This window comes from Geotrypetes seraphini, chromosome 2 (assembly GCF_902459505.1).
Source record: "Geotrypetes seraphini chromosome 2, aGeoSer1.1, whole genome shotgun sequence".
Lineage (NCBI taxonomy): Eukaryota > Metazoa > Chordata > Amphibia > Gymnophiona > Dermophiidae > Geotrypetes > Geotrypetes seraphini.
Genome location: NC_047085.1, coordinates 83,271,059 through 83,292,759, shown reverse-complemented (window position 1 = coordinate 83,292,759; position 21,701 = coordinate 83,271,059). Strand labels below are relative to the sequence as shown.

General features: G+C 40.6%; 1 protein-coding gene across 1 annotated transcript in view; it reads right to left on the bottom strand.

Annotated features, from left to right (window-relative positions):
- MMP16 (matrix metallopeptidase 16) overlaps positions 1-21,701 on the bottom strand; it is a 734,678-nt gene that overhangs the window by 214,622 nt on the left and 498,355 nt on the right. Inside the window, exon 5 of the mRNA XM_033933350.1 lies at positions 178-339. Within this exon, the coding sequence (XP_033789241.1) occupies positions 178-339 (162 nt within the window). The remainder of the gene's footprint in view (positions 1-177; positions 340-21,701) is intronic.

The window sequence follows — 21,701 nt, the reverse complement described above, 5'->3', positions numbered from 1 at the left end:
AGAAGTATACCTTGGAGGCCCCTAAATGCAGTACAGGCCTCCTTGTACTGTAGAGAGGATGAAAACTGGGCTCCCCATATAATTAATATAAAGATAACTCTGTTTCAGTGTGTATGAAGTATTGCATTATTGTGAACAAATAGCAACATTTATGAAATAAAAACAGTTGTGACTCACCATATATCTTCTGAATGCCCTGTAAGTCATCGGTGGGTAGCTTGAAGTTGTCAGTTTCCATATACTGGTAAAAAGGAGCCATGATAGCGGTGGGGTCATTTGAGTGTTCGAGGCCTAATGCATGACCCAGTTCATGAACTGCAACTAGAAATAGGTCATTTCCTGAAGCAAAAAGAAGAAACATATTATTGGGTTAATATCTGCTCAACATAATAATTTGATATAAACAAGAAATTTTGACATTCAATTAACACTTCAGATAAATCTTAAAACCAGACTACCTATTAAGAATCTATAAATAATGTAAAATAATAACAATAAATGCCTTATATTTAAAAAAAGACTTGTGTGGTTGGTACAGTTGCTGAATACATATAGTAGGCTAGTCTCTTTTTTTATATTTTCCTTGTATATATGATTTATGTGTATAACCCAAGACCATGAGTTATACATAAAAGTTATACATTAACTAAGAAGCAGAGTTAGAGTGGGAACTGGCCAGAAGTTTATATGGTGCTTGGTAAAATTTGTCCCCTTTCATATAGGCCAAGGGTAGGCAATTCCGGTCCTCGAGAGCCAGAGCCAGATCAGGTTTTCAAGATATCCACAATAAATATGCATGAGATAGATTTGCATCTCAAGGAGGCAGTGCATGCAAATCCATCTCATACATATTCATTGTTGATATCCTGAAAACCTGACCTGGTTCCGGCTCTCGAGGACCGGAATTGCCTACCCATGATATAGGCCAGGGGTGTCAAAGTCCCTCCTCGAGGGCCAGAATCCAGTCGGGTTTTCAGGATTTCCCCAATGAATATGCATTGAAAGCAGTGCATGCAAATAGATCTCATACAGATTCATTGAGGAAATCCTGAAAACCCGACTGGATTCTGGCCCTCGAGGACCGACTTTGACACCTGTGATATAGGCTAACAAAAAAAAGCAAGCTTTTAGCACAGGGGTCTCAAAGTCCCTCCTTGAGGGCCGCAATCCAGTCAGGTTTACAGGATTTCCCCAATGAATATGCATGAGATCTATGTGCATGCACTGCTTTCAATGCATATTCATTGGGGAAATCCTGAAAACCCGACTGGATTGCGGCCCTCAAGGAGGGACTTTGAGATCCCTGTTTTAGCACATGTTTAAAAGTGGTGATGCAGCCACCACTTAAAAGTATATTCAGTGACACCATTTAAATTTGTGACACCACTTAATATACAAATAAAATAAAGCATCACCGCCAGTACTCTACTTCATCCAACAGCCACAGCAGCTCAGCACTAGGCCCGAAAAATTTATTGTGGTCTATTGCAACAAAGTGGATCTTTATGGCTGCTTTCAAATCTAATAGTGAAAAAGAAACATTGCTATTATATGGTTACCATAATTTACAGATGACAACCATTTCTGTCTTTAATTTGAGAACCTTTTGATTTGGAGCTTCAGCTATTTGTAATCCAGAAACCAGGCAGTGCTGAATTGGATCATTTTATTTGGGGGAAAATATAAGAGAAAAGAGTAAGACAGAGTGACTCACACTTTACAAATATATCTCAGTCTCTATAATTAGGTCATTCTTTGACACAGTATGCTAAATGAGATCCTTAAGAATTACGAGTTTTAAAATGCTCAGTATCAGTCCAAGACAGGAACTAACAGAATTTGAGAATAACTAGTGTGACCATATGGCTCCAGAAAAAAAGGGGACGGATTGAGGCATCCAGGTTTTAATTCCATTGAAAGCAATCAAGATGTCTCAATCTGTTCTCCTTACTTTCATTGCTTTCAATGGAAGTAAAACCCGGATGTCTCAATCCGTCCCCTTTTTTCTGGAGCCAAAAACCCGGATGTCTCAATCCGTCCCCTTTTTTATGGAGCCATATGGTCACACTAAGAATAACCCACAGTCTGAGTTTTCTCAATTGCATAGAAGTATATATATTTATGCCTAGCTATGAAAGTATTCCTATGTACAATTTTATATCATAAGAAAGAATTAGAGATGGACTGATAAGTATCAAAGAAAGCATTGGAGTCATTTAATTAATAAGACCCCTGCTTTTTTATATAGATTACTGATTCCATACTCTGCAAAGAGAATTTTACGTTCTAGTGAACAAAATCTGCTTTCGATCCCATCTTTAAAAATTATTAATACAAGAAGACAACTTATTTTTTCTTGTACGGCACCTCAAACATGGAACGCCCTCCCTATTTCTTTACGGGAGGAGAAAGACCTTGGAAAATTTAAAATTGAGTTAAAAACTTTTCTTTTTAAAGATGCCTTTTCTACATAATTTTATATTTCATGAATTAATCATTTGGTTGAACATGTTTTAATTACTGTCTATCCTTTTTGTATATGCCCTTAATGTTTCTTCTTTACTTTAAAATTATATTTCATCCCTCCCTTCCTAGTGTTTTATATTGTTTAAATTTAGAATATTTTAGCCATTATTTAAATTGTATGTATTATTATGTATTGCATTATTATTGTTCTTTGATTTTACATTGTAAATTTTAAATGTAAATCGCTTAGAATATCCGATTAAGCGATTTATCAAGGCCCATAATAAACTTGAAACTTGAAACTTGATTTAGGTCAGCGCCTTTCCAACCCTGTAATTTCATTTCCTTAACAGCAAGCCATTTTTGGCCATTTTTGAAAACCATTTTGTTGTTTGGTAGCATCATTAGCGAATGATTTGTCGCTAAGTTTCCCCTGAAGTAGCTCAATCAAGTAGTGAAACGGGAGGCCCCCTATCGGGAGCAAGTTTGGGAAAAGTGTACCAGTTTATGAGATGAATATCAGAAGAACTAAGTAAGGGCTCCTTTTACAAAGGTGCGTTATGGCCTTAACACATGGAATAGCGCGTGCTAAATTGCCGCGCACGCTAGCTGCTACCGCCTCCTCTTGAGCAGGCGGTAGTTTTTCAGGTAGCACGCGCTAATCTGGTGCGTGCGCTAAAAACGCTAGCGCACCTTTGTAAAAGAAGCCCTATATTTTTAGTGCACATTAAAAAAAAAAATTGTGAAAGTTTTTTACTGCTAGTCAGCTAGCTCTGATTTTCACTTCAATTGCCATCACATTTGCACTTCTATTGGAGTTTGTGAAAGAAACAGACACACTGAAGAAAAACACATACAGTATTATTGAATAAGAAGAATGAATACTGATTTCTATGCTATATGGAGTTTTTTGTAGTCCTATGATGATACAGGTTCTAAAAGACGCCTTGTGAGTCCAGGAAGCAAGTTATTGAGGTCCTTTTACTCCACTTTATGTCTTATGATTTTCGTGTTCCAGTAGTGCATGAATAAATGATGGTCCCAATAATAATGAGCATTCACACTAAAAATGGCACTATTTAACTCTGTTTCATTAATGGTTGGGAGTTATACAACACAAGTCTCCAATACTTCACCCAACCTCCACAATATCCAACATCCCTCTCCACAAAATTACAAGTTGTTCCACATGCTCTCATATATTTCAAATCTGGCAAAATGTGGTCTCAGGTACACCTCCTCCACCCTTAGTAATGTTCAATAGAGGTAGGGTACCGGTGTTTTTATTCCTCATTGGCTCACATTCTTTTATTGTAGTTATTTGGGTAAACTTTTTTTTAAACTTTTTAATTTTTTTATCCACCATAATCTTTTTAGAAGTTTCCTTGAGATTAATCTATTTAAACATATTCAAATAAATTGTATACTGATCATGTAACCCAGTAGCATATTAAACTAAGTATACAATTTACATTTTGCCAGATTTGAAATATATGAGAGCATGTGGAACAACTTGTAATTTTGTGGAGAGGGATGTTGGATATTGTGGAGGTTGGGTGAAGTATTGGAGTCCCAATAATACTGATACAGCTGTACGTTTATACCATATAGAGTTGATATTGACTATGTCTGCATCCAGAAAATTTGTCGAGCCGCAGCACACTAAACATAGTGGCCACGGCTCGAGGCATCCGGAAGTGTGTGGATGTCACCGTGATGACATCATATGCATACATAACGTAATCACATCAACCTCCGCACATGTGTGAAGGCCCTCCAGATAGGCCCTGAGCCACCAGTGTGTGTGGGGGTGGTACCAGCAGGGAAGAGGGCAGCAGAGGAGAGGTGCTGGCGCCGGCTGATTGCTTACAGGACGTGCCTCTCGCCACGAGAGGCACGTCCAGTAGGCAGTTAGCCGGCGCCAGAGCCTCTCCTCCTCCCCAGTGTGTCGCAGCACACTTGGAATCTCAGGAAGCAAGTAGTTTGCGATACACTGGTTTAGTGTATTCACAGTGCCTAATTTTGAATGGTATTCGTTGTTTTCCTAGGCACCTACTGAATTAGGTGCTGTGTATCTGAATTCAAAAAATCTTTGGACAAATATGTTGGATCTCTAAGGGTGAGTAGGGGATAGTAGATGTTATGGTTAGGCAGACTAGATAGGCCTTATGGTCTACATCTGCTTTCATTTTTCTCTGTTAGTATGCAAAATTTCCCACTTTGACATGGCAAGTGCAGGGGTAGAGCTTGGGCCAACCATGGGCAGACTGTACATGACTCATATCTGTAGATTACAAACTATGCTTATCTATGCACGTACTTAAATATTATAGATATGGACATTTGCACCTACTCCTGCAGAAGTGCAAATGGCTATACCTGTAATATAGGTTCATTTTTTGCTAAGTATACTAGTACTGTAGGCACTTGTCTTTGTAAAATTGACTCTAAAAAGCACCTGAAAATGCACTCACAGTAGATGCTTACTTATCAAATTACTCTCAATGGAGTCCTTTAACTAAAGCTGTGGCAAAACTGGCCTTAGCATACCCTATACACTGGTATTTCCCATGCTCCAAGGCTACTTGTGCTGCAGCTGGAAAATGGCACATTTAGCACTTTGTCGTTAGCATGCGGCCATTATAAAAATTTACTTCAAGTGAAGGAGTCTGGGACTGGTTTTTCCGAGTCTTACACTAAGTTTTCTCCTTAATAAAAATGCTGAATTATGTTTAATTGCAGACCTGACTTATCTCATGTTCTAGCCTGCCTACACTGGATGTTGTAGCTTGGGTATTAGCTTCTTACTGTGTATGCTGAGATAACCATATTGTATTTCGCCCTCCTGAACATGTAACAGAAAGACTGCAGGGCTTAAATAAGTGACCTGCTCCCTATAGGACTATAAGGTTAACCCCTGAACTAATAATAAGTGTGAGCTTAGGACCAATGATTGTTAAGAAAATGTAGCAAAAGTAACAAATGAGAAGTTGTATCTAGCATTCAGTTGTCCAGCCAGAAAATGCATAAATATCACTGTAATATCCTGGTTTTTGCACTTCTGAAGCTTCCAGCTTGGGGGCTCAGGAGTCCGAATATGCTGAATAAAACACTTATGCTTTCTTCAAGTCTCTAGGTTTTGTGGCTGACCAAAGTGACCTTTCACAGGAACCCTTTCCACCACCTACTTTGTAGCTGCTAAGGGTCCCCATATTATTATTTAACGCTCCTATAGCGCTGAAGGGTGTACACAGCGCTGTACATTTTGACATTACATGGACAGCCCTGCTCGGAAGAGCTTACAATCTAACTTGGACAGACAGACATGACATAGAGGGTTGGGGATGCAGACCCCAAAGAGGAGAGTAAGGAGTTGAAAGCTGTCTCAAACTTCAGATCAGCTTTTCCACCCTATTTCTCTCTCTAGGCATAGGTGCTGGTTTGGCCGAACTAGAGCAAGCAGCAGAGTTTGTGGATGTGACAGGGGCTTCCCTGCCACAACATGAACAGTTTTTTAAATAAAACTTTCCTTGATATGCACACATGCCAAAGCACACACAGGCTTCATCTACCTGCAATTTTCTATAAATTCAGATTCTAGCAAATTCTGAGAACTTTCTGTCTAAAATTATGCTTTGAAATGAGAAAGAAAATAATATGAACTATGGGGAAAATTCTCCAAACAGCATCCCAGAGTTAGGCAGCAGAACACATCCTACTACTGTTTAAAAAACCATTTGAGATGCACATTTTATTAAAAAAAAAAAAAAAAATGCAGGCACCTACGGAAGTGCATAGGGATGCCTACAGATACCTAAGGCCGGCATGGTCATGGTTTGTTCCTGATGTGGCCTTTAGGTATCCATAGGTGTTCCAATGCATCCCCGTAGGTGTGAGACAGGTGCCTTAAATGCAAGCCTTTATAATTCTGGCCTAAATTTAAGGCACCTATGTTAAAAAAAACCAGACACAATTCTGGACGTGGCAGGGATGCTGGCCTCTCTTATTAAACAACATTGGCATATCCTAAGCTTACATGAGATTTTCTCTGAACCACCTCTATTTTCTTACCGTAGGGGTAAGACCATAGGTCAGACCCTGAGGAAAGTAACACGTCCAATAGAATATGCTGAGCATAGCAAATGTCACCAGTGCCAATGGTGTGATCTCACGCTGGAGGGGGTTCAGTGGACTGACCCCCAATCAGGATATTCAGTAAAAGCCAGGTCAAATACGACATGTAAATCTATTAGGGTGGTATACATCATTGTTTGCTCCTGTGACTTGGTGTATGTGGGGCGAACTAAACGGGCGATCAACATACGGTTGAATGAACATAAATCCCGTATTAACACCAGGACGTTGCAAGCCCCTATAGTTCAGCACTGGCTTGAGAAAGGCCATGATATCCAACATTTGAGATGGAGAGTGATAGAGTGTATGAGTGATAAAGAGCTGGAGGGTGATTGGGAGGGGAGGTTAAATTTTTCCGAACAGCGTTGGATCTACCGCCTGAATACGGTAGTTCCCAAGGGATTAAATAATGAATTAAAATGGGCTTCATTAATATGATTTAGGTTCCAGGGGATGTTTGTGAATTTTGTCTGGTATAACTAACCTGGTAAATAGTATTAAAGGGGAGGAGTAAAGTTTAACAAACTCTACGTCACACAATGACGTCCCCAATAGTATGGGACGTGGTTGTCGTGTATACGTATAAAACAGCTGACTAAAAGCGTGACCGCCATTTCGTCTCTGACGCATTGGTGGGAGAATATGATTTCAAATGGTAAGAGGTTGAAAGTTTATAATGAATATGGTACACTTAATATAAGTAATATGGTAAAAGGCTAGGCATTTAGGAAAAATACACATATCTTTTATTTTTCTAGGGAGAGGGAGCCTTGATAAAGCCCTATCATTTGGGCGAAACATGTTGGATAACTGATGTTTTCTACCCTCCCGACTAGCGTCACTAAGCTAAGTACTTTTAGCATATTTATATTTAAGTTATGTTAATAGCATTTATGAGACATATAAAAAATATAGGTCCAGTGACGAAAGGGTGCATAAAGCCCCGCACTATGAGATACATTTGAGTGCGTGGTGGCCCTCTGAGGACCCATAAAAATTAACATTACTAATGCTCGTCGAATGAAGTGGGGCAGACTTGCGAGGTAACGTCTTGCATGAACGGATCGATTTATGTCCTATAAGGAGTCATGGACTTCTAATTTCAGTTAGCTTTCTGTACAAGCTCTCATTTCTAAATCATCGGTACTGAGATTAGTGTTAAGATATAGATGGTGTCTGCTCCTTAGTTTTTGGCTACATTGTGAGATCGTAATTGAACCTCATATTCCGTGGAAAGAGCCTAACAAAATTCAGCAGGGAGAAATAACTGGCTGTTGAAGCAATAGTATAAAATGTAGTGGGTTTGGATTTGCACTTGAAGAAGCTTTGAGTAGCAAAATGAATGGCTCTGTTGAGCCTTTTTAAGATGTTCCCCCCTTTTGCTGGATAGATGCTTCTGATAAATTTTATAATATAAAAAAAATAACACTGCAAATGCTTTTTTGATAAGTTTCTTTATATGTATAAATAGGAGGAAGAGGTTTTTGACCAATTGGAACTAGCTCAATGATTGAGCAATTGAACTATCGCTGAGGAATTTTTCTCCTTTTAGTTTGTAGGGTGCTTACTATGTATTTTTTGTAAAGAACTCTTTATTGGTTAGTTATTTATTTATTTATATACTAACTTTCCCAAAGCACAGCACATATTAACATGCACAAGTGGTATAAAACACACAATCATAAACAGAAAACACAATTAAAATATGTAAAATTTCAAAGATAAAAATTTTACAATAATTTTAAGAATGTAAGATAACTGATTTAGGTGTCTAATTAATTAATTAGATTAATCAGAATTGATAACAAATTTAGGCACCCTTTTATAAAGCTGCGTTAAGTTTTTTTTATTGCAAGTCGCTGTGGTAAAAGCTCCAATGCTCGTAGGAGTTCTAAGAGCGGCCAATGATAAGAAACCCTAATGTAGCTTGATAAAAGGGGGCCTTAATTGTCTCAAAAACTGGCTAAATTAAAATTAAATTTTTCATTCTGGGGGGCAAATCTTTGCTCTAGTTATAGATATGAAAGAATAAATGCTGAGAATTTGGGGCAAGATAATATATCTATATTGATATGGGGCCCATTGGCATCATATGTCACTTCATTATAATTGTTTGTTGACTGTGAGTCAATTTTTTGTTTACTTTGGTACATATCCAGGGAAGGGTTGGAGGGGGTTATTTATATTTTAAATTGATTTTTGAATATTCACACATGGGATGGGTGGGAAGATACCAATATTCAGAATAGGGTCAGGTTTTTATGGCAATATATGTTTTTGTGTATATTGAATGATTATTGGGTGGATGGGTGGGGGAAAATGGTTGATTATGAACTTGTGAAAGTTGAATGTGCTTTTGTCGTATCATTATATGTTGCATTTGTTGTATTGTACTGTTGAAGTTTTGAAAATTAATAAAGAATTATTTTTTAAAAAAAATTAAATGCTAGTTAGACTGCTTTCAGGTAGGCGCCTACTAGAAAGTGGGCATGGTTAAGAGCAGATTGTGGTGGATCTTAGGTACGTTTTCCGTGTAAATGCCTCAACTGGGCTTAGGCACCAGTAGGCACCTTAATTAGGTACCCAAATTTAAGCCATGAAAACCCTAGCATAAATGGGGAGTGCCTAAGATTTTGACGCCAACTGGTGCCTAAGTTCAATTTAAGTGCCGCTAGGTGCAATCTTATAAGAGGCACCTAACCGAAAATTGAAAACTGCCATGCATACCTATTTTTTAGGCATCATTTATAGAATCAGGGACAATATGCTTAGAGGAGTAGCCCAAACAAACAATTTCAATAGTCAAATGAAAGCGGAGGAATACAATTTTAGAGATCAACATCATTTATATACATCTGAAATACTGAAATATAAAGTTACTATTTAAAACAGATGGAGGGGCAGGGAGAATGCCCCCAAGAATTCTTTGAAGACATAAATATGTTTTGATAAACTAGACAGCCTGTCACTGGTTACGTGGCAGTGTGCTGACAGAGGAAGCTCCAGAGAGCATATGTAAGTCCTGAAGGAGAGAATGTTTATGTCAATTCTTGAATAAGTAGCCATTGAGAGTCAAGTTTCAAGTTTTATTTTGATTTGATAAATCGCTTATTCCAATTTACTAAGCGAGTTACAATAAAATACGTTTAAACATGTTAGTTAAAATTTTAGAACAAAATAATGGGTTAGACTGACAAACTTACAGACTAATTGATACACAAGGAACGGAGGAATAAAGTTACAAATCAATGCTTTAAGATAGAAAGAGCCAAAGATGGGAAAAACATTAGGGAGGGAATAGTATAAGCCTGGAGGATAACTATTTTACAATTAAAGGTTAAAAGCATCTTTAAAAAGAAAACTTTTAAAATTATTTTTAAAATGGCTAGATCATTTTCATCTCTTAAATATTGAGGCAGAGTGTTCCAAAGTTGCGGGGCCATCACAGAAAACATATCGTGACGTCTGGTACCGATAACTTTTGTGGATCAGAGGGAGCGTGGTGTATTGTAAGGAATAAGCAATCTGTTAATAAATTGTGGTTCATTAGTGGACAGAGTTTTAAATGCTAAGAGTAATATTTTAAAGGTAATACAATGGTTGATGGGAAGCCAATGTGAATTAATCAGGAAAGGAGTAACATGATCATATTTTTTACCATTATGGATAAGTTTAATGGCTGTGTTTTGAATTATTTGAAGACGCTTCTTTTCTTTTTGTGTGATGTTTGTCAGTAATGAGTTGCAATAATCCAGTTTGGCGATAATTAAGGAGTGGATGAGAATATTTAATGATTTTGGCTCGAGAAACTTGGAGATCGAGTGAATCATGTGTAATCTATAAAAGCAGAATTTAACAGTATTACTTACAGGAAATGAGCTCCTATCAGAAAATAGTAATCTGGGAAGTATAGTATGAAAAATTAAATGAAGTTTTGAGTATAAATGGGAGCAACTGAGTACTTGGAATGAACTGGGAAGCAACTGCTGAATGAATCAAAAGCTAAAAAGAGCAACAGATTAGACAGAAGGAACAGAAAAAGTGGATGTTTGAGTTTAATTATCAAATTTTGAAGTGAGTTAGGAACCTGAGAGAAAGAATGCTGCTAAAGATTTTGTTAAGACATTAAGGGCTCCTTTTACTAAGATGCGCTAGCGTTTTTAGTGCACGCACAAAATTACTGCACGCTAAACCGCGCGGCACACTTTTAGAATAACGCCAGCTCAGGCTGGCGTTAAGGTCTAGCGCACACAGCAATTTAGCGTGTGCTATTCCGTGCGTTAAGGCCTTGACGCACCTTAGTAAAAGGAGCCCTAAGAATCTGGTAGAGTTTTGGGAAGCTGACAGGAGGACACTGTTGGATGTGAAAGGTCCTCATTAGAGCTCACCGTGAAGCATCCATCTAGAAAATGAAAACAACTCTGGGCAGGAAGTGTGTGCAAGTAGAAAGTTAGACAAGTTGAGCGAGGTGATCTCATTGCCATTACAAATACACCTTCAGTTCAAGTTGTGCCACAGGGCTGTATGCTGGCCAGATGAAGGAGACAACTTTGCTTGTTGGAGAATGCATTTTGGACTAAGTTGTGCAAGAGTTGTGAAAGTTTCTGATTAAAAGCCCATGGTGAAACATCCTAACTGAACTGTATAATAAGATTTGCAAATAATAAACTACTCTATTAACTTATGTGGAACAAGGATGACTTTGCTGAGTTCCTGACCCACAGCATTGGCATTGAGAGGTCAGCTTGTGACAGTTCTTACACCCAAATATTAGATTGTATAATCATCTTCCAACTGTGCTATACAGTGACATGTTAATTTTATACTTTTCAGAGAAAATTGTAACCATACGAAAATGCCTGCAGCAGATAAAAGATAAACAGCTGGATTATGATGGGGTATCAATTTATTTTGAACTACTAGCATGCAGAAAAGTGGTGGTGAGTTCTTACTTGGCGTTTATGTCATTTACAAAATTGATTTTAGTAAAGAACTCGACTGCTGTACAACTTGTCTATACTGTTACATCCCTTCCCCCCTCATATGGTCTGGCATCTTTCTCCTCTCCTTCCCACAGCTTAGCATCACTCTCCTCTCACATGGTCTGGCATCTCTCCTTCCCTCCACCTTCCTGTGGTCCAACATCTTTCTCCTTCCTTTTCTCTCCTTCCTGCAGTTTGGCATAGCTCTCTCCCCAACTTTCCTTCTATTCCCTGGTCTGGCATCCCTACTACTACTACTAATCATCTCTCTCCTTCCCCTTCTAGTGGTCTGACATCTTTCTCTCCTTCCTTCCTTCTATCACCATTCTCCAGAATCTGACATTTCTCCCTTCCTTGAGTCATCTCTCCTCCCTCCCAGTGTAACATTTCTGTTCCATGCAATCCAACATCTGCCTTCCCTTCTGGCCCCCTTCCCAATCCAACATTTCTTCCTCCTTTCCCTCAACCAGTCCAACATTCTTTTCTGCCTCCTACATGTTTCCTCTCCTCTGGTCCTCATTTCCTCCCCCAACCAACATCTCTCCCTCAATAAGTCTAACTTTTCACTCTCTGCTCTCTTCCACTTATCCTGAGTGTTACATTTCTCCTTCCCTCTTTTCTGCCCTCCCCATCCAACATCTCTCCCTCTCTTTCCATGACACCAACACTATCTGCCTCCTGCACACTTTCTCTCTCTCTCTCTCTCATTGCCCTCTTCCCTCAAGTGTAACATTTCTGCCTCCTTCCCACCTCACCCCAGTCCATCTCTCCCTCCTTGTGCACTATTTCTGAGTCGGCTCTTCTCTATCCTGCCCCATGATCTACCTTCATTTGCAGCCCAAGGATGTCACCGGTGGCAGTTAATCACATACACTACCCTGCCATAGGCATTGGAGTTTCTTCTCTTCTGTGGACCCGCCTCTGATGAAACAGAAGTTATGTCAGAGATGGCAAACCACAGTAGTGAGAAGATGCCATTGCCAGAAGCAGAGCTACATATGCGATTGGCTACTTGCAGCGTATGAGATTGGCTGCCACGATCCTTTGGACTGCAAATGAAGTTAGGACTCCTGCTCTGGAAAGACATCCAAGATGTGAGTGTGCTACGGGTATACTCAAAAATGTCACAAAGGAAACAAGTCCACAAATCAGCAGATCAACGCAAATAAAGGACTTGTGGATGTAATAGCTACGATATATTCAAGAACTCTCAGATACCCGTGCTGTTAAATCATATTCGATTTTTCTTAACAAAAAAACAGCACTTATCTCATTATGCCTTCTGTTATGGAATGTTGTAATTCATTGTGCCCAACGGGACCCATTTCGCCTTGTCATTGGCTTCTTCAGGGGTCTTAAATTTAGGCTACAACAATGGGCAGCTCTGCTCCTCAGTTAAAAGGCAGAAAATGGCGCTGGCAAAACAGGTCTCATTGGGCACAATGAATTACAACATTCCATAACAGAAGGCATAATGAGATAAGTGCCATTTTTTGTTAGCATGCCAGCACTTTAGTTTTGAATATATTGCACTAAGCATCTGCACTTTATAACGTAATCTAAAGAACTCAATGAATGATATCTATAACCTGTGAAAACTGTTAAGAAAACTTGAATATGATTTAACAGCACAGGTATCTGAGAGTTCTTGAATATATCGTAGATATTACATCCACAAGTCCTTTATTTGTGTTGGTGTGCTATGGGTATGCCATGGGTGTGCTTAGAGATTGGATGTCCAAGTGCGATAATGGACTGGATGGTATACATCCCAGGGTACTAAAAACTCAAACATGAAATTGCTGACCTGGTGTTAGTGATCTGTAACCTGTCGCTAAAATTATCTGAAGATTGGAGGGTGGCAAATGTTATGCTGATTTTTAAAAAGGGTACCAGGGGAAATCTGGGAAATTACAGACCAGTAAGCCTGACTTCAGTGCTGGACCAAAATGGTAGAAACAATTATAAAAAATAAAATTGTGGAATACGTAGACAAACATGATTTAATGAGACAGAGTCAGCATGGGTTCAGCTGAGAGAGATCTTGCCTCACCAATTTGCTTGACTTCTTTGAAGGTGTGAATAAACATGTGGATAAAGGTGAGCCTGTTGATATAGTGTATCTAGATTTTCAGAAAGCTTTTGTTAAAGTTCATCATGAGAGGCTCATGGGATAGGTGGCAAAGTTCAGTTGTGGATTATGAATTGGTTATCGGTTAGAAAACAGAGGGTAGGGTTAAATAGTCATCTTTCTCAATGGAGGAGAGTAAACAGTGGTGTGCCACAGGGATCTGTACTGGGACCAGTGCTATTTAACCTATTTATAAATGATCTGGAAATTGGAACAATGAGTGAGGTGATTAAATTTGCAGATGACGCTAAATTGTTCAAAGTTGTTAAAATGCATGTGGATTGTGAAAAATTGCTGGCAGACCTTAGGAAATTGGAAGACTGGGCATCCAAGTGGCAAATGGAATTTAATGTGGACAAATGCAAAGTGATGCACATTGGGAAGAAAAACCCAAATCACAGTTACCAGATGCTAGGGTCCATCTTGGAGGTTAGTGCCCAAGAAAAGGATCTGGGTGTCATGGTAGACAATACAATGAAACCTTCCGCCCAAAGTGTGGTGGCGGCCATAAAAGCAAAATGGCCAAATGTCGCTTTATGCCATCTTTTTTGGATGTTTTTCTCTGTTGAAAATGAGCCCCATATTAAACTGAAAATAAATATGAATATCAATTTAGAGCTATTTTGTAAGGTGGGCGTATTTAATAAATAGTAAATAAATAAAATGCCAACCACATTCCATTCATAGAAAAGCACTGGCTCCTATCCCTTGACTTTTTAATTTCCTATGCAGTCTCTCATGAAGGACTTTGTCAAAATGCCCTTTGAAAATTTAAATACACTATGGGGCTTATTTTCAATGCACTTAGACCTGTGGTGTATTGTTATCACCTTTGTTAGACCATCAAAAAAATCTAATCAATTGCTGATTTGTTACCATTAAGGCATGTCTAATCAATATGGTCAGTAATTTAGTTTTTTTAGTACAGCTTTAATCATTTTGCTTGGAACTGATGACATCAGGCTTACCAGTCTTTAGTTTCATTGATCACCCCAGAGACCCATTTAAAAAAAAAATTGGTCAACTTCCAGTCCTTAGCTATCTGTTTTAAATAATAGATTACAGATTAGTAACAAATTAGCAATACCATATTCTATTGTCACACTTGTTATTCATGTTATACTTATTACAACTGTCTGAAATTATCTCTGGTTGCGGTATACTTGTATATTGTCAGTTCCTTGCAGATGGTATACAGTTATATAGCACACAGGGGAGTGATTGTAAAGCATCTTTAGATACATTAAATCCATGTTTAGTACCTATTACAACTTGGGTGAGTTGAAAAAATTAAACACTTCAAAAATAAAGAACTCTTAACTCAATAATCAGACAATTTTGGTTCCACCAGTAGATAATACTATGAACAAGGTTCAAAGCCAAAAGGTCCTAATAGACTCGGAATCAATACTCCAACCTCACATTTTAGCAGTGATAAAAAACTGCTTTTATCAACTGTACCAATTGCATCAAATTAATCCCTTTCTAGATCAAAAGCATTTGCAGTGTGCAGTGACACACACCACAATAATGTTAATTATTCCAGTATGGGATGCCCATAAAATCAACCAAATTAAGGGTGTTGCACAGAAACTTGTGCGACCAGTGTAGGAACAAATTTAGATTTTCTTACTGATGTATTCTTTTGTAGGGCTGCTCATTATGTTCTTATGGTATTTACTTTTGTCACTGCAAAATTTTATTGCGTGGCTTTGTGCAAAATCCACAAGTAGTACCATAGGAAATTTTTTTAAAAAAATTCCTAATATATTAGTCACTTTGCAGGTATAATATTTTTGTATCTGCTAACTATTGCCCCCTTTAATCAAGCAACATTAGGGTTTTTTATCTCTGGCTGCTGTGCAAAAAGCTCCAACACTCATAGTAATGAGCGATGGAGCTTTACCCGTAGTGGCCGGCGATATAAAATCCTAACACAGCTTGATAAAAGGGGACCTATATCTAGAATTAGTTTTAAAGAGCTAATTTAGGTCAATTTAATTAATATGTAGTGATTGTTTTGCATAGTAATACATACTAGGAGCCGAAAAGTAGCCTAGTTTAGCTAGTCATTCAGTTCTGTAAGGCAAAACAATCATAAGAATTGCTATACTGGGACAGACCGAAGGTCCATCAAGCCTAGTATCCTATTTCCAACAGTGGTCAACCCAGGTCCCAAGTACCTAGCTAGATCCCAAATAGTAAAACAGATTTTATGTTGCTTATCTTAGGAATAAGCAGTGGATTTCCCCAAGCCATCCCAATAATGGCTTATGGACGTCTCTTATAGGAAATTATCCAAACCTTTTTTAAACCCCGCTAAGCTAACTGCTTTCACCATATTCTCCAGCAATGAATTCCAGAGTTTAATTACACATTGTGTGAAAAAATATTTTCTTCAGTTTGTTTTAAATCCACTCCTTATTGGCTTCATCGCATGCCCCCTAGTCCTAGTATTTTTTTTGAAAGAGTGAACAAATGATTCACATCTACCCTTTCCACTCCACTCAGTATTTTACAGACCTCTACCATATCACACTTGAGCGGTCTCATAGAGAAGTCATCCCAAACCTTTTATCATTTTTATCGCCCTTCTTTGTACCTTTTCTAATTCTGCTATATCTTTTTCTTTTTTTTTATTTATCGATTTTAAATATTATCATTTATACAAATAATAATAAGAAAATAGATTAGAAAATTACAAAGTTTTACAGACATTAAGGGATATTCCCTACAACAATAACCAATATTTCCTCTAGTCCACATATCGAGAGAATGTATCTTGATATTTACTTGAAGATACAGTTAAATATAATCATGATCAAAGATCAAATATTTATGGTGCAAAATACATCTAAACTCCAATTATAATTAATTCAAGTGGGAACTAATTAATAGTTTCATGAAGCTGCAGAAACTGTTCCAGCTGCATAGAATCCCAAAATACATATTCACATTCCTTAAATTTCACAAGACATTTGCATGGAAACTTTAAATAAAATGTGGCTCCCAAGGCCAACACCCTTGATTTCAAAATTAAAAATGCTTTCCTTCTTAATTGGGTTGCCTGGGCCACATCTGGAAAAATTAATACATTATCTCCACAAAATTTTCCACAAGTCACCTATAGGGTTGACCTAGTTTGAATTATATCCTGTGAATCTTCCAGGAAACCAGTTACGGTAAATCAAACTCCATCTGTTCCAAATGGTCTACACCTAATTCTGCAGGAACTTTCTTTTTCTGTGGAATATAATATAAATTTGTTATGGGCAGTGTCTCTGCATCTGCCAACCCCAAAACTTCCTTAAAACATTTCCAAATCAAGATTTCTGGGGTCAACAAGTTAGTTTTTAGAAAGTTGCTCCTGCCCGCTGCACCTCCAACGGGGATCGGCAGTAGAGGTATGAGGTTAGGACAGGGCGGTGGCCTGCAATAATTTTGGAAGGGGGTGTATTGGCTCAAATATAAACCAGGATGGTTTGGCCCCAAAATCCCGGTTTATATTTGAGTATATACGATATATATTTTTTCCCAGAGTACCACACTAACTGAAAAAAAGATAACTTTCAGAATGTAATATTGTATTTGAAGTAAAGCTGTGTCTGCTAGGAGATTTCTTGAACTCTGATCTGAATTTTGATCTGTTTGGGTGGAGATTATCTTCTCTTGAGCTGATTTTGCTCTGACCTTCAATGTGGATGTCCAGATCAGATTGTTATCTATATAAGATATCTAATCTCCTGCTGACTCTTGTTTATAAGACGGCAAAAGTTTCCACTGGAAAGTTACTGAGTTTCAGAGGTTTATCAACAGTACATAGTGCTGATCGCCGAAGAAAATGTTAAAATTATGGCAGTGAAAAGTTCAAATAGAGTGGGTTATTTAAAATAACAGTTTAAGGTTTCAGCCACTTTAAACTGATTTGCAGCCACGGCCCTGCTTTATCCTCTGGGAGAAAACAGCATTTTAAAATATTAAAGAAAAGCTTCTCATATTTTTCAGTTCTCAGCCAGTATGTGATCTCTAGTGATTCTCACCAGACGGCAGCCCTTAGGATAAAGGTTCATTTATTAAGTCCATTGGTGGTCTGAACAACAGTAGAGACGGCACATGCTGGGACTTTGGCAAATCTATATATACTAAAGCCTATTCCTTTTTTTTTTTCTTTTTATACTTAAAGTTCTTCAGTAGTGCTAATTCACAGCCATGGAATTTAACAGCTGACAGCTCTAATAGCGACTTTATCTGCTGTCAGATTCTCTCTTGCATTTCCACTGAAACTTCTCTGAGAGGTTATTTTAGAATAATTTAGTGGTATTCAGCTGAGCTATCAAAGCCACATGCTGTACCTCTAGTAGTCAGGGCAGCATTAAAGCACGTTGGGCTCTCTGAATAATATAAATATTCCCACAAATTGGGCTCCATGTTTTGACTGCAGATGAAATCCGTTAGAAGGAAAGCAGCAGATAAGAGATGCTGCCACCAATCTCCAGTTAGCAGATTCCACCTAATTCTATAAACTCGAGTGCCCAACTTTACGTTTTCTTTAAAAAGCGCTACATATTGTTTGTGCAAATTAATTGAACAACACACTAATTAGTGCCAATAATCACTTCATTGGCTTCCCATCTATTTCCAAATACAATTCAAACTCCTCTTACTTACCTACAGCTGCCCCTCACTCTCTCTCTTCACTTATCTCCTCCTATGACCCCCCTCGTGAGCTCTGTGCCCTTCTCTTTGGCTGCCAACTTCAGATTCCATCCCTTCTGCCTTGCTGCACCATATGTTTGGAACAAACTACCTGAATCCCTACGGTGGGCTCCGTCTCTGGCAGTGTTCAAGTCCCAGTTAAAAGCCCACCTCTTAGTGCTTTCGACTCCTAACTCCTCTCACCTTGGATTCTGCATCCCAAACCCTATATGTCATGTCTGTCTGTCCAAGTTAGATTGTAAGCTCTTCTGAGCAGGGACTGTCTATAAATGTCAATGTACAGCACTGTGTATGCCTTTCAGCACTATATAAGTGATAAGTAGTAATAGTAGTACTAGTAAGTAATTGCTGCTATTTGAGTGACTTAAGCATCTAGAGCAGCTTTTTAGTATTTTTCCACTTTTTGATTAAGTAGCTACAAATTCAGCAACAATACTCCATAAGGCGATGCTTCAGTAGTTGTTTGAAAACACGTGGAGGGGCATAATAAAAAAAAATGTCTAAGTCCCCTTTTGCCCTAAGGTCTTAAACATTGAGGCCCTGATTCTACAAAGTGCGTCCCAATTTTAGGCAGCTGAAGACGTCCTACAGCTGTCTAATCAGCCAATCGGGATGCACATTTTTTTAAAAAAATGCTCCCCAGGCAGGCCGCCTATATTGAAGGCGCCTCCGGGAGCCTAGGGAAGCCCGCAAGATGCCTAAGTTCGCCTAAGGGCCTTAGGTGGGCCTTAGGCGAACTTTGGCGGCCCTACGCGTCTCCCTAGTAGAGGAAGAGACGCTTAAAATGTAGGCCAGCAAAATGCTGGTCTACATTGTAAGTAGACGCGGCCGCTATACTTATCGCGGCAAGAGATCTCCCTGCTGCAATAAGTATAGCGGCCACGGCCGCCTGTCCCATCACCAGCAGGAGGATGCCCAACTCTCCTGCTGGAACCCCGGACCCGGACACCCCTCCCCCCCAAACTGGTAATCGCCGGCAGGAAGATGCCCAACTCCTCCTGCTGGAACCCCCTGGACCCCCCATGCTAACGACGACCCTCCCCCAACTAACCTCCCTCCCCCAACCAACCTTTAAATGTTGGTCGGCTGGACGAGTCTTCCTGCCATCCAGCCGACAGGCCCGCCTCGTGGAAATGAAACGGGCCCGCCCCTTCCCGGCCCATCCACCCCAAAAACTAAAAACTCCAAAAACCATCCACCCCAAAAACCAGGCTGGCACCTGGGCCAATCAGACCTTAGGATTAGTGGGGATGGGTGGACCCTCTATGCCTAAGGCCTGATTGGTCCAGGTTTCTAGAGCCTGGGCCAATCAGGCCTTAGATTTAGCAGGGATGGGCCGGGAAGGGGCGGGCCCGTCTCATTCCCACGAGGCGGGCCTGTCGGCTGGACAGCAGCAAGACCCGTCCAGCCGACCAACATTTAAAGGTTAGTTGGGGGAGGGAGATTAGTTGGGGGAGGGAGATTAGTTGGGGGGGGGTCGTCATTAGCGTGGGATGTCCGGAGGGGGTCAGGGGGGTTCCGGCAGGAGGAGTTGGGCATCCTCCTGCCGGCGATTACCAGTTTGGGGGTGATGGAGGGTCCGCGATCCCCAACCCCCCCCCCACATGATCTGGCCAGGAGGGAGCCCAAGCCCTCCTGGCCCGGGGACACCCTCTAACCTCCATCCCCACTAAAATACAGGCAGGAGGGATCCCAGGCCCTCCTGCCCTCGATGCAAGCCCCCCACAACCGCCCCCCAAACCCCAGATCAGCCCCACCTTCCGACCCATGACCCCCCCGACCCCCAATCCCACCCCGTACCTTGAAATCATTGGCCGGATGGACGGGTGCCAAGCCCGCCCACCCGGCAGACCAGTCATCCCAGGAATGGGGCCGGATTGACCCAGGTGCCTCAAACCCCGCCTATAGGTGGGGCCTGAGGTGCCTGGGCCAACCAGAATAGGCCCAGGAGCCTTAGGCCCCTCCTGTGTCCCTGCCCGACAAGAGTAGGTAGTGGGAGCATGGCTAGGGTAGACTTGGGGGTGGGATTATGGCAGGGGTGGGCACAACTAGGCGGGCCTGGAGGTGGGGCTACAGGTACGAATTATCCAAAAGGAAAATCTGGCAACCCTACGCATGTGCGTGACATCACTGTATTGCATTCACGCATGCGCAGATGCCCTCCCAACGCGGTCCCGAGCTGGAAGCTCTTCAAAACCCAGACAAAGTGTTGGGTGTTGATAAGCTATCCAGACGCCCGGACATGTCCTCTAAAAAGAGGACATGTCCGGGTAAATCCAGACATCTGGTAACTCTACCGGTAGGTGCCTTGAAGCTCAGTTTAAAACACCATTTCAATGGTGGGGTTTTTTTATTTCTAAATTTTATTATTTTAGAAGACTACAACAGTGTATTACATTTGTTATAGAAAGAGTATTACAAACCGATTTTTATAAAATACACCAATTCATACAAGAAATTATAAAAAATATTGTTTTACCCACCCACCCTACTTATCAAATAATGATAACATTCAGTAATTTATCCTATATAATAAAACGTTAGCGGCGCATGAGCTTTTAAAAAAGCGTGATCTCTGCCGCTGTGGTGTGTGATCTGTGGTCGTGTTCCATTTTAGAACCCGGCCAGGGATCACTCTGGCCACTCCCCTCCTCCCGCCCTCACTCACCAACCCGAATCAAGCCTCCTCCCGCCCTTGCTCACTAACCCAAAGCAAGCCTCCTGCCTCCTCCTGCCCTCACTCACCGCTGCTGCCGCTGATCCTCCTCTTCGGGGCAGCCTGCGATCGTGGCCGGCTTTGGTGGGCCTCGCGGGCCGCTTTCCGGCTTTGGTGGCACGTTCCTTCTGACGCACGGGATCGCGTCGGGAGGGAGCGTGCTTCTGGGTTGGAAAGCGGCCATCGAGGTTCGCTGGGGCTGGCCACCATGATTGCAGCCTGCTTTGAAGAGGAGCAGGCCAGAAGACGCTGGGATGGATGGAGGGTAAGCAGGGGGATCAATACAGGGGGCCAGAGGGAGAGGGAAAGGGGGCTGCTTTGGGGGGAGGGGTGTGCTGAGGGGAGACAGAAGGGGCCATGGAGAGATAGGGAGAGGGAAAGGGGGCTGCTTTGGGCATGAGGTGTGCTGGGGACAGACAATTTTGCTCTGGGGGGGAAGACAGAAGGGGCCATGGAGAGACAGGGAGAGGGAAAGGGGGCTGCTTTGGGGGAGGAGTGTGCTGGGGCGAGACAGAAGGGGTCATGGAGAGATAGGGAGAGGGAAAGGGGGCTGCTT